The sequence below is a fragment of the Ursus americanus genome, chromosome 12 (assembly GCF_024610735.1).
Source record: "Ursus americanus isolate L20-20 chromosome 12, mUrsAme1.1.p, whole genome shotgun sequence".
Taxonomy (NCBI): domain Eukaryota; kingdom Metazoa; phylum Chordata; class Mammalia; order Carnivora; family Ursidae; genus Ursus; species Ursus americanus.
Window position 1 is genome coordinate 45,173,531 of NC_142138.1, and position 18,566 is coordinate 45,192,096.

At 39.6% G+C, this 18,566-nt stretch overlaps 1 protein-coding gene across 2 annotated transcripts in view; it reads right to left on the reverse strand.

Annotated features, from left to right (window-relative positions):
- DNTTIP2 (deoxynucleotidyltransferase terminal interacting protein 2) overlaps positions 1-16,535 on the reverse strand; it is a 24,254-nt gene extending 7,719 nt beyond the window's left edge. For both annotated transcript variants that reach the window (XR_015726317.1, XM_045801754.2), the window contains exons 1-6: positions 16,068-16,535; positions 13,420-15,065; positions 10,840-10,978; positions 7,940-8,035; positions 6,122-6,286; positions 4,569-4,678 (exon numbers count right to left, since the gene is read on the reverse strand). Coding sequence is in view for 1 of the 2 variants with exons in the window: in XM_045801754.2 (XP_045657710.1) it covers positions 4,569-4,678; positions 6,122-6,286; positions 7,940-8,035; positions 10,840-10,978; positions 13,420-15,065; positions 16,068-16,217 (2,306 nt within the window). In the remaining variant the exon portion in view is untranslated. The remainder of the gene's footprint in view (positions 1-4,568; positions 4,679-6,121; positions 6,287-7,939; positions 8,036-10,839; positions 10,979-13,419; positions 15,066-16,067) is intronic.
- Between the last annotated feature and the right edge of the window lie 2,031 nt (positions 16,536-18,566).

Sequence of the window (18,566 nt, forward strand, 5' to 3'; positions counted from 1 at the left end):
AAATCCTCAACAAAATATAAGCAAACTGAATCCAATAATACATTAAAAAACATCAGTTACCACGATCAAGTGGGATTTAAACCATGCATGCAAAAGCAGTATAATATTTGCAAATCAATGTACATTGACCAGAAAAAGAAGAAAAACCATATGATCATCTCAACAGGTGATCAAAAAACAAAACAAAAAAACCCCACCATTTGTTGGGGTGCCTGGGTGGCTCAGTTGGTTAAGCGTCGGACTCTTGATTTTGGCTCAGGTCATGATCTCAGGGTAGTGCGATCAAGCCCCGTGTTGGACTCCCTGCTGGGCGTGGAGCCTGCTTAGGGTTCTCTGTCTCTCCCTCTGCCCCCCACCCCCCACCTTTTAAAAAACAGTCACAAACCCAGATTTCAAGATATACTACAAAGCTATAGTAATCAAAACAGTAAGGTACTGGCACAAAAACAGATCAATGGAACAGACGAGAGCCCGGAAATACACACAGATACATGGCCAATTAATCTATGACAAAGGAGGCAAGAACAAACAATGGAGAAAACAGTCTTTTAAATAATAAATGGTACTGGGAAAACACGACAGCTACACGCAAAAGAATGAAACCAGACCACTTTCTTATACCATACGCAAAAATCAAAATGGATTAAAGATCTAAATGTAAGACCTGAAACCACAAAACTCCTAGAAGAAAACACAAGCACCAATCTCTTGGGACATAACCCTTACCAAAATATTTATGGATATGTCTCTTCAGGCAAGGGAAACAAAAGTAAAAATAAACAAGTGGGACTACACCAAAATAAAAAGCTTTTGCAGAGCAAAGGAAACCAATAAAACAAAAAGGCAACCTACTAAATGGAAGAAGATTTATGTGCAAATGATCTCTCTGTTAAGGAGTTACTATTCAGGGGCGCCTGGGTAGCACAGTCGTTAAGCGTCTGCTCAGGGCGTGATCCCGGTGTTCTGGGATCAAGCCCCACATCAGGCTCCTCCGTGGGAGGCCTGCTGCTTCCTCTCCCACTCCCCCTCTTTGTGGTCCCTCTTTCACTGGCTATCTCTCTCTCTGTCAAATAAATAAATAAAATAAAATCTTAAAAAAAAAAAGGAGTTACTATCCAAAATATATAAGTAACTTACACAACTCACACCAAATAACCAAACAATCTGATTAAAAAATGGTCAGAGGACCTGAACATTTCCCCAAAGACATGCAGAAAAAGGATAACACACACATGAAAAGATGCTCAACATCACTAATCACAAGGCAAATGTAAATCAAAATCAAAGTGCGACATCACATCACACCAGTCAGAATGGCTGGTATCAAAAATACAAGAAGTAACAAATGTTGGCAAGGACTTGGAGAAAAGGGAACCTTCAAGTACTGTTTGTAGGAATGTAAATTGGTGTAACCACTGTTGAAAAAAGTATGGAGGTTCCTCAAAAAATTAAAAACAAAAATACCATATGACTTAGTAATTCCACTACCAGGTATATACCCAAATAAAAACACTAACTCAAGATATATGCACCCCACGATTATTTATAATAGCCAAGATATGGAAGCAACCCAAGTGTCCCATTGATAGATGAATGAATAAAGATGATGTGAGACAGATACACACACACACACAGAGAAATATTACTGAGCCATATAAAAAAATGAAATCTTGCCATTCAGGACAACATGGATGGACCTAGAGGGTATAAAGCTAAGTGAAAGAAGTCACACAGAGGAAGACAAATACCATATGATTTCATGTATAAGCGGAATCTAAAAAAGCAAACAAAAAACAGACTCTCAAATACTAGTCAGAATGCCTAGGATCAAAAAGAAGTAACAAGTGTTAGTGAGGATGTGAGAAAAAGGAACCCTTGTGCTTTTGTTGGTGGGAATGTAATTTGGCACAACCACTATGCTTGTGCCAAAACAGTACGGAGGTTCCTCAAAAAGAGAGAAGAAACTGGTGGCTGCCAGAGGTGGGGGATGGGTGAAATAGGTGAAGGGGATAAAGAGGTATAAACTTCCAGTTATAAAGTAAGTCATGGAGATGAAAAGCCCAGCAGGACAACACTGTCAACAGTATCACAACATTGTATGGTGACAGATGGTGACTACACTTATACTAGTGAGCATTTTGTAATGTACAGAATTATCAAATCACTACATTGCATACGTGGAACTAATGTAACACTGTAGTCAACTGTACCTCAACAAACAATACCAAAAATCACACACAACACAGAAAATCACATTTTCTCCTGTATATTACGCTTACTTCTTCTGTCCCAAGATATACCTACTAATGAACATATGACGCATTAAATACGTTCAATGAAGTTCCCTATCCCAAAGTGTTCAGAGGCCAGAAACCTCTTAAACAGAATGTTGTAGAAGGAATTAAAACATTCCGTGGAGATGGGCCAGTAGAGTGTTTCACATAGTGTGATACATAAATCTAGGTGACAGACAATATTCACTTTAAGCAATGTATTTATCTTCATGCACATTACAAAAATTATAAGCCAGCAAACCCATTTACAGTAGGCAATATAAAGTTTCCTTTTAAAATAAAGCAGGCAGCATACAGATAATGCAAACATTGTGAAAATGGTATTCAGTGACTGAAGTATGGTAACAATGAACTAAGAACACTACCTCTAACCCACAATTTTGTGAGATTCATTCTACGAAATTTCCAGTTTACTCCCCCAACTTCCTCATGCTATTATTTTTTAGTGAAAGCACTATCAACACTGCTGTGATTTCTGAAATTGCTATCATCAATATTACAAAATACAGGTCAATTTTTAACCAGAACATATGGTTAACACGTGGTAAACAAAGACTTAATCAGCTTGCACCATGCCTGTGTGCAGATGGAGAAAAAGACAGGCTTGAGAGAGTTAGGAAAATGGGAGAGACTGCCTATGAATGTGGACTGAAGGAGGAGGTGTCAAGACCTGCTAACGGGTGGATGGTGATGCTGTTCAGTCATGAGATATAGAGCACTGGGAGAGGATTAGCTTTTACTGGAAGGGTGGAGTCAGGAAAGGCCAAGTTAACTAACTCCTAGAGATGCTTATGAGAAACCCACTGGATGTTCCTGAGGCAGCAGCTGGGTATGTGGGTCTGCACTCAGGAGCGATCTGGACTAGACATACTACATTTGGAAGCCAACAGTATATAGATTATAATTAAAGCCCTATAGGGGATAAGATTTCCAAGGAGAGAATAATAAGCAAGAAAAGAGCATTGCTCATTTCTACAATTTTTACCATTACCCAGGCTAATTAAATAGCTTACATAACACTTGTGTTAAATTTGTTTTCCATGATGACAACGTTTTTAAAACCCTTGACACATCTCTTCACTTTTGCTATTAAATCAATCCGGAAGTTCAACAAGGGTTTCTACATGAGGTATGCTTTTAAATCTCCTATTATATATACACAGCTGCTTCAAGGACATTTAAACATATTCCCAAATGCTCCCTCTTAAAAAAAAATCCTCCAACTCCATGCCCACTACTAGCCTTGCCTCTCTCCCTCTTCCCAAACTTCAAAGAATTGCCTCCATTTCTTCATTTTCAACTCACTCTCCAGTCCTCTCCAGTCTGGTTTCCTCCTCATCACTCCCCTAAAACTCCTGGCAAAAATGTTTTGACCTCCATGTATATCCAAAGGAAGTTTTTAATTTTAGGTTTTTTTAAAAAAATTTAATTTTGTTTAAATTCAATTAACTAACACACAGTGCATTATTAGTTTCAGAGGTACAGTTCAGTGTTTCATCAGTTGTATGTAACACCCAGTACTCATTACATCACGTGCCCTCCTTAATGCCCATCACCCAGTTTGATCTCTTAGCAGCATTTATTCCTGTTAACCACTCCCTCCATTTGTATCTGCTCAAAACATTCTCCATTCTTGACTTCTGTGACACTATGCCATCCTGGTTTTCTTAATGGCCCCTTAGCTATTCTTTCCTAATCTCCTTTGCAGGCTCATTCTCCTCTAGCCAAATATTTTCAAGCTTCCATCTAAAGCAGTGGTTCTAAACTGGGAATGCTTATGCTCCACGGGGACATTTGGAAATGTCGGCATTTTTGTCACAAATTGGGGATGCGGTGCTACTGGCATCTAGTGAGTAGAGGACAGGGATGCTGTTAAACATTCTACAATACACAGGACAGTTCCCCCTAATAAAGAATTATTCCATCCAAAATGTAAACAGTGCTGTTGTTGAGATACTGTGCTAAAGCCATTTAAAAATTACCTGAAATTGTAAAGTTTACGTATATTCTTTTTTTTTTTTTAAAGATTTTATTTATTTATTCGACAGAGATAGAGACAGCCAGCGAGAGAGGGAACACAAGCAGGGGGAGTGGGAGAGGAAGAAGCAGGCTCACAGCAGAGGAGCCTGATGTGGGGCTCGATCCCATAACGCCGGGATCACGCCTTGAGCCGAAGGCAGATGCTTAACCGCTGTGCCACCCAGGCGCCCCAAAGTTTATGTATATTCTAAAGGAAAACATACACAATACAAAGTGAAACATAAATTCCTTTACCTTCTGAACTCAGAATCAGCCAGCAATTCTTCCACTATAGTTCTCTTCCTTTGTTTTTTGGGAATTCGTGAATGGTAGAAGTCAGCTGGATTGTCAACAATGGTTCCAATCTATGAGCAATTGATTGAAATAAGTCATGCAATATTTGAATGCTAAGTTGCTTCCATATTTCAGGGTAGCTCTAACAAAGTATCTTTGTAGAAAGGAATGGAAAACCCAACTTAAAGGATATCAATATTAAAGTTGGTTTTGCCATTTTTTAAAGCAAAGTCACCTATTCAATTGGCACTGGGTCCTACTAATGACATTTCATTAGAATTTATAATAAAGCCAAAAATCCTTATATAATTTAGTGCTAGGCAGGACAGTAAATTCTTGATGAACAGTTTAACTAGAAAAGTCGGACAGACAATATCAATTCTTTTTTGTCTCCTAATTTAATAAAATTGACACATAAACTCTACTATACAACTATTTGATCTCCTAGGTTATCATAAGTGCTACCAGCATAGAACCTTCTTAGTAACCTCTCTGCATTTGTTCATACATTCAACCAAGTGAAATTTATAGTGTCCACTATGTGCCAGGTAGTGTGCTAAGTGTTTGGGAAATAAAGATAAAGAATATCTGGTCCTTGCCAGCAAGGAGCCCATAGTCTTAAGGAAAATCCACAGACAAGTAACTAAAAGATTAAAGCATAACATAATTATTATGTTGAACAAAACACTATAGATGCCCTAAAAAAATAAGTGACCAACTCTACCTAAGGGAGGTCAAGGCTCCTCCAAGTGTGTTAGAGCTAACGAGGGCTATGTGACAGAAGAGCTGGTGAGCTGGTATGAAGCAGACCGTATAGACTCTACCCTACAGGTCATAAAAAATCACCAAAGCTGTCATTGAATGTTATCTGTAATATCACTGAGCAGAGGTGTATCATGAACATACTGCCCTTTTGTAAAAAGAACAGATGACTGGCTACAATGTGAAGGATGGACTAGAAGGGAGAGCAGACCTGGAGGTGAAGGACTATTAGAGTAATTCAGATAAGTGACAAGAAAGAAGAACAGAATGAAGTTGACAGCTACCAAATGAAGCTGACGGCTACCAGAAGGTTCTCAACTGGATTTTCATCTGGAAACACTTTGAAAACCAACCTTTAACTTATTTTCAGCATTTGCCTGGGGATGCCCCTCTATCTGGAGAAGAGGAGTTTGGTGCAAATGACTGCCTATTTCCTCCTCCATCATGTAAGGATTCTTGCTGTTAGGCTAATACTATTCATATATGGTATACCCAACTTAGAGGTTCCGTAACTTTTAGAAGTATGACCTGGAAACTTAGTTATCATTTGCAACACCTTCTCTCTATATGGAACACCATTACAAGCTGGTGGCCAAAAGGTTGTCCGAATTGGGTTCTGCCCATTATTATATAGCCTAAGCAGATATGCACTACAAATACTCACCTATGTTAAGAGTAAACAGAAAGAACACTATTGTGCTTTCCAAACTAAAATCCACAGAACATCAACGCCATTACTGTTTGTTTTATACCTGGAAGTACTTGGGGAAGCCATCCCTATCATTTTTCTTGTAAAACCTTTTTGGGTCCATGCTAGCTCTCATCTTCAGTGCTTTGAGATCATTTTTTAGTTCATCTGTCAGTTCTGGAGCTTTCATACCAAACCAGCCATCACCTGCTGTTTTCTGTCGTTCTTTCTGAAATTCAGATTTCAAAAATTAAACATAAAATTCTAACTTTAATAAGCAATGTATAAACTACACCTCATTCTCTCCAAAATTGTATATACAGAAAACTTCATGAATTAAAAACAAATGACATTACTTAGCAGAATATATTAGTTCCCAGACTTACTTTTCACAAAATAAATTAAATCACAGTGTTTTCTTTGGTAATTTGGGCATAGTATTATCAGTTTTATAAATGAAGGGTCCTTAAAATTAATTTTTTTATCTTAGTAAGAACTGCTGACTTGCAGGGGTGCCTGGGTGGCTCAGCTGGTTAAGTGTCTGCCTTTGGCTCCGGTCATGATCCTGGGGTCCTGGGATCAAGCCCCGTGTCAGCTCCCTGCTCAGTAGGGAGTCTGCTTCTCCCTCTCTCGCTGCTGCTCCCCCAGCTTGTGCTCTCTCCCTCCCTCAAGTAAAACAAATAAAATCTTAAAAAAACCCTGCTGACTTGCTGGGAGAACAATACACAGCTCCAATTTTTATTGTGCAATATATCCTACACAAGAGATAAGTATAAAAACATTTTCACTTCTGGAGCTAATATGTAAATATTAACAATTTTATTCACTCACCAAGTTGACTCAAAGTCACTCCAACCAGTCCAGAAATCTATATTATTTCTAAAATTTAAAAAAAAGTTGTATTTTTTGGGAAATTCCTTTGTATTTTTTTAAAAAATTATTTTATTTATTTATTGGACAGAGAGAGACAGCCAGAGAGAGAGGGAACACAAGCAGGGGGAGTGGGAGAGGAAGAAGCAGGCTCCCAGCAGAGCAGGGAGCCCAATGTGGGGCTCGATCCCAGGACTCTGGGATCATGCCCTGAGCTGAAGGCAGATGCTTAACAACTGAACCACCTAGGCGCCCCTCCTTTGTATTTTTTTAAGCAAGTTTTATTTACTTGATTTTATTTCTTATTTCATTCATACATCATAGAGTGTCTACCATGTGCCAGCATGCTCCATATTAGTGATGAGACGTTACTGGCACACCACCCTCAAATTTCCTTCAAATTCTCTTGGTAACTTCTTTACACTTATTAGTTGAAATGGAAGACGGAAACAATCCCCTAACTTTTACAAAAGAAGAGTTTCCTACCCTCTCACTGGGCAGACTAGAGAGACTTGGGTTTTTAGGTGGCTACGTTAAGTTCCCAGAAAGGCCTGCAATGGAGCTCTTAGCTCTTGGTGAACACTACCTACAAGCCAAGAAGTATGGACAATGACCTTATATGCTGGCTGTCACTGTTTTTATGAAAGGGGGAAAAAAAGCTGTTTTCTGTGTGCACCACTCGGTGCACTTTCACTGCGAAAATCTATATAAAATGTGTTTTTGGAACTGTATTTTATGGGCCCTTAAATTTCTGTGAAAACTTTACTTGCAAATATATTATTTTTTTAATATTTTATTTTTACTTTTTAAGATTTTATTTTTTAAAGTAATCTCCACACCCAATGTGGGGCTAGAACTCAAAACCTACGATCAGGAGTTGCATGCTTTACTGAATGAGCCAGGTAGGTGCCCCGAAAATATGTATTTTTAAATTATACAACCATGTTGTATAGGATGAATGTATATAATCAAACATACCTCAACAATCTAAATAATGAGTCACTATACTTACTCTGCGTTTTTTCTGAAGTTGATGCTTTGATTCACTATAAGGTGGGACACAGTAGTTCTTTTCAAAATCAGGAGTAATGACAGCTTTCTGCAAAAGCTATAAAAATATTCAAGTGGTTTTAAAATAATATCAGAATATCACATAATTTTTCCCAACATCTTTTGCTTTATAAGAGAAACATCTCCCACACTGAAGACTACTCCAAATATATTAACCCTCTTTATACACAACCATACTACTGCAAAGTTGTTTCAGTCCTTAAGTTTATAAATTATATCACAATAAAAATGCTTTAGAAGGCAAACTGAAGGATTATTTTAAGAAACTTCATTCATCTTAAATTTCTTTTTCTAAATTGAATCAGCATATATCAGATTTACATTAATGTGCTGAATTTGTATTTACTGGTTTACAACCAGCCATGTGCACCAAACTGGAAAACAGTCACAGGAACAAATGCCACAATGGCTCTTGAAATCTCTGAAAACAAATAAACAAACAACCCTAACTGGTTTTTAATAAGTTCTTTTGATGTTGGAAAAAAAGCTTCTTCTGATTTGAGGAGACTGTATTATTAATAAGTACAGTGTTACAGGTTTGATTAAACAACATATTTATCTGTCTAGATAAACCTGCTTTTTGCTTCAACAATACATCTTAGACGCTCTTTCAATATCAGTTCACACAGATCAACTTCATTCTTTTTAATAGCTGTTATGCACCAACATTTTTCTTCTGACATTTAGTTTAAGTCTCCATCAAACCTTTTTCCATTAAACACTGTAAACGTCATCTATGCACACTTGTGATTATTTCTGTAAGATTCCAAAATGCATCACTTAAATTTTGACAGGTACTACTAAATTGCCTTGCATTCAAGTAACGTTAAATCCTACCAACAGTTAATCAGTGCCCTTTCTCTTTACATTGCCACCAACACTGGGTATTATCTTTTTGTGTGTTGTCACTGGTGCCCGTGGCTGTTTTCATTTGCTGTTGATCATCTTTTTGTGTTTTTATTAGCTATGTATAAGTCTTCTGTGGGAGACGCCTGTACTTTTTGGGGTTCTTTTTCATTTTTATAAATGGTTGTTTTTATTAATTTGTAGAAATGTACTTTGTATCTTGGTGTTATTAACCTATGGTCTCTTACACTTGTCTTTGTTAAGGTGTTAATTGTGAAAATTTTTAAATTTTGTGTAGTCAAACCTATTAATCTTTTCCTAAATAACTACTGCATTCTTTGTTTGCACAGAATGAACAATATTGTCATAATACTGTTTATGTCACTAAAAGGTCCTCAGGGTAATTAATTAGTCATCTCCCATAGGGTATGAACTAAAGATTGCTCCTTAGCTGTCAGATAGTTCACAGAAACACTAATTTGGTCAGTAACATTTGAAATTATCAATTCAGAAATCCCCAAATCCCCTAGAAGTTTCTAGATAGTAGGGCAGCAGTCTAGACTTTCCTTTCACTCAGAAATGAGAGCTTGATATTTAGCAGCTTAAGAGCTTATTGTGTGTCAGGTACTATAGTGGGCTTCAGGACAGTGGTTCTCAACTGGGAGCAAATGGCAATGTCTGAAGATACTTTTGGGGCATGTGTGTGCAGAGGGGTTAAGGGGTGCTGGATGCTACTGACAACTACTGGGTAGACACAAGGGATGCCGCTACATATCCTACAAGACATCCTCCCACAACAAAGAACCACCCAGCCCAAAATACCAGTATTGCTGAGGCTGAGAATCCTGTTTTAGGAACTGATTTAGGAAAAACAGTAAAATGACAATATGATCAATAATGAGTCAAATCTATACTTGGTGTTGCAGAAGCACAGAGGAGGAGTGGAGAGGACCAGAGTCAGAGAATTTTCCCAAAGGCAGTGATCCATGATCTCTGCGCTGGCCTGGAAAGAGCAGGGTATGTTCAGGGAACTACAGTAGTCTTCAGTGGCAAGAACACAGCAGGTGGACAAAGCTGAAGGAACAAAAGCATCTTGAACGTTCTGAGGGACTTAAACAGGAGAATATCACAGTCAGGTTTGTGTTTTGCTTTGTTTTGAAGTAATATCTACCTTCAACACGGGGCTTGAACTCACAACCTGGAGATCAAGGGGTCACATGCTCTTCTGACTGAGCCAGCCAGGTACTCTTTTTTGTTTTTTAAAAGAGAAATCTATCAAAAGTACAGAGGTTGGGGGGAGAAAAGAGTAAGGAGGCTACTGTAGTAGTCTAGATGAAAAATGGGGTGAAAAGGAGGCAACAGAGTATGTAAGCAACAGCATCTGCCAGGTTCAGAGATTGCAAAAGGGAAAGAGAGTTTGGCACCATTAATCAAGCCAGAGGATACTAAAGTAGCAGCTGGTTCAGGAAGGGAAGCGAAGGAGGGCAATTAGGGAGGTCAAGTGCTAAGATGAGCACATCTGAATACACAGTCAACAGGCACAACAGGATTTAAAGACCTGGAGGGACAGCAAGGCTGGAGAATACAGAGTTGGGGAAGCCATGCCATGCTGACTAAAGCTGAGGGTTTGGATGAGGTTACCTACTCTGTAATTCCCTTCTGAAATTATATGTACAGTTTTATGCCTATGTGCATATGTATATTTTTCCTGGTGAGAAGTGGCACCCACAGTTTTCAGATTCTCAACAGCATCCAGAACAGTTATGAAATAAAAATACAGCAAGAAAAGAGAAGAAAGCACAACCCCTAAGACAACTCGTAGGTGCAAGAGGAACGCTGATCCTGTATTGATTTATTTTTCAAGTGTTAAAAAAGGAGCACAGTAGACTAACGTGGTTTCACTGCAGGAAAATTAGTCTCTTACCAAGGACTAATCATGTCTAGAAGTGATTGGTTAGTTCTGTAAAAACCAACAGGACACTCCATGTAACTTACCTCATTTTTCTTTTTCTCCTTGATCTGTGTTAGGGTTCTCTTGTTCGACTGTAGTTTGTCTGCATTGAAATTAATATACAAACCACCCAACTGCTTGATACTCATACCAGGGTCTATGCTGCTGCTCGTCAACTTCAGACTGAAAGAGAAATGATCACTTAAAGATCAAGTAATCAGATCAAAATGGACACAACGGAGACTGTATTTTTATTTGTTTTTAAAGATTTTATTTGTCATAGGGAGAGAGCGAGAGAGAGGAGCCTGATGCGGGACTCATTCCCAGGACCCTGGTATCATGACCTGAGCCAAAGGGAGACACTTAACTGACTGAGCAAAGACCAAGGCGTCCTGAGACTTTTTTTTTTTTTTTAAGATTTTATTTATTTATTCGACAGAGATAGAGACAGCCAGCGAGAGAGGGAACACAAGCAGGGGGAGTGGGAGAGGAAGAAGCAGGCTCATAGCAGAAGAGCCTGATGTGGGGCTCGATCCCATCACGCCGGGATCACGCCCTGAGCCGAAGGCAGACGCTTAACCGCTGTGCCACCCAGGCGCCCCCTGAGACTATTTTTAAAATCACTTTTCTCTTCTCTCCCCTTTTACTGCTTGCTAATGACCACAAACACACACACACACAAAAGGAAGTCTTATTTTTACAATGGAGTTTCTGAAAATCTGAAACACATGTTTTAAATCTAATAAAATCATTTAGAACAAAATTCCGGGATGAATAATGAATGAAAAAAGTTTTTTGGGAGCACATCTAAATCTATTCCTCAGATTAACTTAAAGAAAATTAAGACTATATAATATGCCACTAGACTTCATAAAGGGATTTTACAAAGAAAATTACAGAGATGAGGAGATACATCTGGCAATTCAGCTCAACTTCATATACAGGTAGTTGAGTTAACAAATGTATGTACCTCTATCTCTAAAACCAATGAGAAAAACAGGTTCTGAACTTCCAGGTCATCCAAGCTTAGAAGTTTTTCTGGGTAAATAAGGGAATTTGGTAGTGCCTCTAAATCAGTGAGTTTTAAACAGCGGTGAACACCTGTATTTCCCACCAGAGATTTTCAAAATACAGAAGTCATACCCCATATCTACCAAATCAGTTGGGTCTGGGCTCCTGCTATATTTATGTAATTAGAATTTCTACTTTCGTATTACTGAAAGGTCCTTTTTATAAAATAAATACATTTGGACTTCCAGTTACTTTCTTGCCTAATTATTCATATAAACTGAACAGTTGAAAGCTTTGATCAACCTCTACTGGAAAGTGAAATCATTCTACTGCAGTGGTTTTGTAGTGATTCTCAACCCTAAAGAGACATTAGAATTATCCTGGAGAAGAGTGTAGCTTTTAAAAAATAAGCATGCTTGAGGTTAGCCTCAGAAATTTATTTCATTCGTTTAGAGTGAAAACCGGGCATCTGTTAATGTATAGACCCTTGCCAAGGATGTATTTCCAGGGGCGCCTGGGTGGCGCAGTCGTTAAGCATCTGCCTTCGGCTCAGGGTGTGATCCCTGCATTCTGGGATCGAGCCCCACATCGGGCTCCTCCACTAGCAACCTGCTTCTTCCTCTCCCACTCCCCCTGCTTGTGTTCCCTCTCTCGCTGGCTGTCTCTGTCAAATAAATAAATAAATAAATATTAAAAAAAAAAAAAAAAGGGATGTATTTCCAGTGGATATGGGGCCACCAGGGCCCTGTGCCTAAGAAAAACAAATTTAAAACAGAAAAAAAGAAATTAAAGAAATAGCCTCAAAAGTTAGCGCTTTTCAATGGTTGATCGATGGGATTATAATTATTTTTCTCCAGTTTTTCTCTATTTTTCAACTTCTCTGCAATTAGCATGGAGAAAAGATAAAAGTTCCTTTCCTTCGCTTTTTTGTTGCTCTTAACAATCATGCAGGAAAATCTAGGGACACCTGGGTGGCTCAGTTGGTTGAGTGTCTGCCTCTGGCTCAGGTCATGATCCTGGGGTCCTGGTATCGAGTCCCACACCGGGCTCCCTTCTCATCAAGAAGTCTGCTTCTCCCTCTGCCTGCCGCTTCCCCAGCTTGTGCTCTCTCAATCTCTCTCTCTCTGACAAATAAGTAAAATCTTTAAAAAAATAAATTCTTGGGGCGCCTGGGTGGCACAGCGGTTAAGCGTCTGCCTTCGGCTCAGGGCGTGATCCCGGCGATCTGGGATCGAGCCCCACATCAGGCTCTTCTGCTATGAGCCTGCTTCTTCCTCTCCCACTCCCCCTGCTTGTGTTCCCTCTCTCGCTGGCTGTCTCTATCTCTGTCAAATAAATAAAATCTTTAAAAAAAAAAAAAAATAAAAAAAAAAAATAAATTCTTGCAGGAAAAATCTTAACAGATGATTTCAAATAGATCACTGGTGGGAGAAATATGACTAACAAAGGCACCCAGACTAGGGAAATGCTGGATAAAAGAGCTCTACCATAAAGAACCTGAGGCAGTACTTTTCTCAATTCCCATGGTTTCTAATATTTTATATTGTTATGGTAAATCGGCCACTTGAAATATGTATCAAAAACTTACTTTTAAAAATAAAGGTACAACTTACAGTTTAGACTTTGTGCTATTTAGTAAGTCGTCTTCATCACTAAACTCACTATCTTTGTTTCCGTCATGGTCCGATGGTTCTTCACTTTTTTCATCCTCTTCCTCCTCTTTTTCTTCCTCAGTAGCAGCTTCACTTGCCTTGTCTCCCTCATCCAAGTAAAAATGTTTATCAGTACTCAAGCCAGGAGTTGTGTCAATTACAAACAATGCATTGTCACATGACCTATTTTCTGATTCTCCATGTAATGACTCCTTTTGACCATTATTTTCAACAAAACACACAGTGTCCTCTTCATTCTCACTATTTTCAGACTGCTGGCTTTCATCACTGCTGAGAACTAATAAAACAGAATCATCTTTGTCCAGGGCTGTGTGGAGCTCAGACTTGAACAGCTTGGTTTCACACTCAAAATCTACATCCCTTCTTTCATTCCTGTCTTCACTGATACCTGTAACTGCACACTCTTCTTCATCACTACCACCATCATCAAATTCTGTCAAGTCACTTGTTTTTACGGTGCTCTTTCTTTCTTCATTCCATCTGTCCACTTCCACCACAGCAAATGTCTGAGCTAATGATTTCATTATAGCCTCACAGTTCAGATTTGAGGGCTCTGATGTGGTCTTATTATTTTGGGGGGTTGAATGCCTTTGAGAAACTAACCGCTGAATGCCAGTATCCCGAGGTTCAGAAAGGCTCTCCAACTGAGAATTTTTCTTATTTATTTCTTTTTCCTCATCTACTATTCCCTTGGCTTCTTCATCTAAATTCTTACAATTCTCCTTTGTTATTTCTTTGAGAGGTGCAACACTGGCCTTTTTCTCCTCTCTTACATTAAAACGTTGGCGTTTTTGCACTGTTTGTTTTTTTTCTGAATTGCTGCGGAAGGAATCATCATCAAAGTCATTATAAATTTCATTATTATAGAAATTTGGCTTATTTATCTGAGAAAGAGATCTTACTAGTAAACAAGTTGTTTGTCTGGTATCTGAATCCTCTGAATTCACAGGAATATTTATGATTTGTTTTTCATTTTCCGGTACAATATCAATATCTTTCTCCTCAGTTTGTGCATGTAATTTCTTCTGCATACTCCTTGTTCTCATTGTTGCAACTCCAGAAATTGAAGAAATGTCTGAGTATGATGACTCAGCATCAGAAATAGCTTCTGCATGTAATTCTTGGCTTGGATCTCTTACAGATTTAGCCTTACTTCTTCTGGTCCTTGTAGTTATTACTGTGGGCGGCACAATTCTAGAAATACCTGAGACATGTGATTCAGCTTCAGAGTCGCAGTTGTCTTCTTCAGTATGAGACTGATTTACAGCAGTTACTTTCAGCCTTTTCCGAACACTGGACACTGGAGTGCATGCAACTAAGATCTGCCGTCTCCTAGTTACTCTTAAAATGGGATCCTGGAGCTCAGACACAGAACAATTTGACTCTGCTTCAGAGGTCTCTCCATCAGTAGATGGTTTGTTCATTTCTGATAATGAAACTGTAGTTCCGCTCTTCCTCTTTCTGGTTTTAGGAGTTCTAGAGACTGGACTTTGTTTCCTAGTGGTTTGTGATTCCGCAGTAGTTAGGTCAACAGGCAGACATTCCTTCCTGCCTTTTGGATGTGCCTGAATTCTTTTAGCAGAATTCTGTAAGCCAGAATAAATACACTGTAATTTAGGGAGGACTGGAACTAGGGCACTCCTCTCTGGAGCACATTTTAAGAGGGTACTACAAAGCTCAGTAAATATACAAAACCACCACCCATTAAAAAAAAAAAAACACGTAAATACTAAATACCGGATCTAACACTGCATTTGCAAGACCCTGCCTCACAACCACCAGTACCCATGATTTTTAAAATAAGAACAAAAAACATATACTGGATCTGACTCTGCATTTGCAGGACCCTGCTTCAGTCGCCTCACCCAAGACCTAGATCTAATTTGAGGGAGCTAAACAATTAACTGAAAATTTTCTGCACTAAAGTATCAAATGCCAAATATGGTTGGTAGACCTACATTCTGACACACGGGAAGAGAGAAGAAAGGAAATATTAACTATGAGCACAGATGTGTTTGGGAACACACACATCAACGGAATCAGTCGCGGCCCTTACCTTTACATACATAAATGAATTAACGCTCTATTCCCTTCGTCGCAGAATCAGAGCCAGCGGACGGCTAGAGCCACTAACAGCCGCCAGGCGGCGTCACTGCAGCCTTCCCCACTCCAGTATAAAGGGCTGTGGGGCCCCTACCAGCTCCCCACGTGACAACGGTAACCTTCTCTTCAACCCTGCTCATTATAATTAGACTCACACTTGGCGGCCGAAATTAAACCTTCTTCGTACGGTTGTAACAGGTTAAAAGGCCTCGGCTGTGCATCTTTCGTTACGAACGTGAACTACCCAAAGCAAGTTACCTGACCTCTCTGTTCCAGGCTAAGGACTGTCTTAAAGCAACCGTAGCGAGGACTGAAGAGGAAGCTACGGGCTTAGCACTGGGTCTGACACTGCAGCGCGCGACAAACTCAGGCCCTTTCCTCCGCTTCTCGTCACGCTGCTGCGCCGGACCTTCGCGCCGCCCTACCACCCTGAACGCCGCTCTGTGAAGCAGCGGCAGAGATGAAGGCGCTCTGCGATCTCCTACCTTCTGTTGGGAGTTTTCAGCCAACGTGGCTTGGATCGTGGCCTGAGGCCTCCCGGACCTGGTCACCACCATCTTCCCGGCTCGCCGCCACCTCGACTTGCCTCTGTTCCAGCGCACCGGAAATGCGTCAAAGAAGCGTCTCGCTCTCATTTTCCGCGAGGATCCCGGAAGTAACGAGAATCTCGTACCGGCCTCCAGCCCACCGACCTAGGTCAGGCGGCTCGGACCTAGAGATTGTTAAGGCAACGGTTTCTGGCGTTCACTCCAGTGCGGTGAAAGTCAGACCCGCCGGCCGATGGCAGGGAGAGACGTTCGTGGGGGCGGCGAACCCGTAGTGACGGAGAGCCCTCGTTCCAGTTTCACACAAACGAATTGGAAAATTTCATCTTCTTTCCAACTTCAACCATCCTCTCATATGTTTGGTCTTCATGGGTGTGACCGAAGGAGGCGTTTGCATTATTTATAATACTTTTTTTTTTTTTGGTAACGACGTACTCTTGTCTTATTCGTGAAATTAAATATTAATTGAATTTTTTATTAATAAGTAAAATCGAAAGACTCGTTTGGGGCAAAGATGTATTTGTTAAATGTTCCAGAAACACAAGAGACTAGGAAGCTATCTAATTTAAAGGGGAGATGGTGACTAGGGATCGGAAATAAGCAGAAAAGAACTGTTAAATTTTAAAGGAGAGCGATAAAAAATTTTTTTCGCCGTGAAGAGAATGACCAGAATCAAGAGAAGGTGTTTGGTGTTCTTTTAGGATGAAGTATGGAGAGTTAGAATATATTTGAGGAGAATGGAAAGGGATTGAAGAAGTAGGGAAACGGATATTGTTGGAGGTGAGAAAGTATGAGTGCTTTACCGAATCTATTCTTTATAACAGAAAACCATTTTTTTTCTTACTGTCATAAAACACAGATTTTTCATTGGGCCCATGGCCACCCAGCTAAGCAGGTCCTTTGATGGTTTCCTTTCCAGCCAAATGTGGCTAAATTTTGGCCAATTAGTATAAGTTGTTGCGTAGTTCTTTAGGGACATAGGAAAAGAGGTCTTCCCTACCTTCTTTAACTTCATTTTCCTCCCTGGAAAGCTGTATTCTCAGGTTTCAAGCAGCAAGTTTGTGCAATGAGGATAAAGGCCACTCTTTAGTGATGGGAGAGCAGTAAGAAAGAAAACATGATTCCCTGACAACTGATGGAGCTGCCATATCTGTCCTCAATAGCCCACTTCTAGATCTGTTTCACCTGTAGCACCTGGCTTTTCCCCCCAAGTTTTTATTTAAATTCCAGTTAGTTAACATACAGCATAATATTAGTTTCAGGTGTAGAATTTAGTGATTCATCACTTACAACACCCGTCTTTTTAGAGTCACTGTTATTTGGGGGGATTTTCTCTTATTGTAGCTGAGCCAAATCCAACTGAAGAATGGAATAAAAAAATAGAGATGGAGTTAGCCGAGAAGAATGGTCCTTCCTTTGAGGCAGGAGGGAAGAGTTAATATTTGAAGTAGAGAACGTGAATGCAAGGAAATTGAAGTGGAGGGAAGGAAAGAGGGGCTTTTGTATAGATAACCTCAATCTTCTCTGTAAATAGAAGATTCATCTGCTTAGAGGGATGGAAAAAGGTTTAGATTGAACCTTGTGGGGAATGTGGTAAGGAACAAAAAGAAGGAATTTTATTATTTTTTAAAAATAAACAATATTTTATTTATATATTTGAGAGCAAGAGCGAGCAAAGAGCACGAGCAGGGTGGAGAGGCAGAGGGAGAGGGAGAAGCAGGCTCCCCGCGGAGCAGGGAGCCAATGCAGGACTCGATCCCAGGACTCTGAGATCATGACCGGAACCGAAGGCAGACGCTTTACTGACTGAGCCACCCTGGGGCCCCAAAGAAGGAATTTTAGTATGGCCACATAGCAATGAGACTATGTAAGAGGAGGAACATAAAACAGGTTAGATTTTAAGAGAAGGTAGAATGGTGTAGGGGAAGGAAAGTGAACCTATTGGAGGTTACATGCATGAACTCATTAACTCTACAACTTTAACATGAGCAGATGCATGAAAATGAAATTAAGATCGCAGGAGTGGGTATAGAAAATTGGGGAATATTAGAAAATCAATATGCAATATTCACTTGCAAGCACTGCCACTTTAAAGTAAAACAAAAACTCCCAATCATTACAATCTAAAAGATTAAGAAACAAAACACAAAAATTAAAATGTCAGTACATACTCGCAATCTGAGAAGACTGAGCTGGTCTAACAACAGGTAGGCTGATAATAGGCAAAACTGCAATGTGATCTGCTTTTGTTTTATGTGGGCTTACCAGGTTTGCCCTGTTTCTGTTTCTGCCTTTTTGCCTATCCTCTTTACCCAATGTGGATTTAGGGCAAATACAGTATACCCAGTTTTAGGTAGATATAGTATGAAAATACAGTAGTTATCACTCAGGCCCAAAGAGAAACTCCCTTGATAGTCAATATTTTACTAATTAGACTCT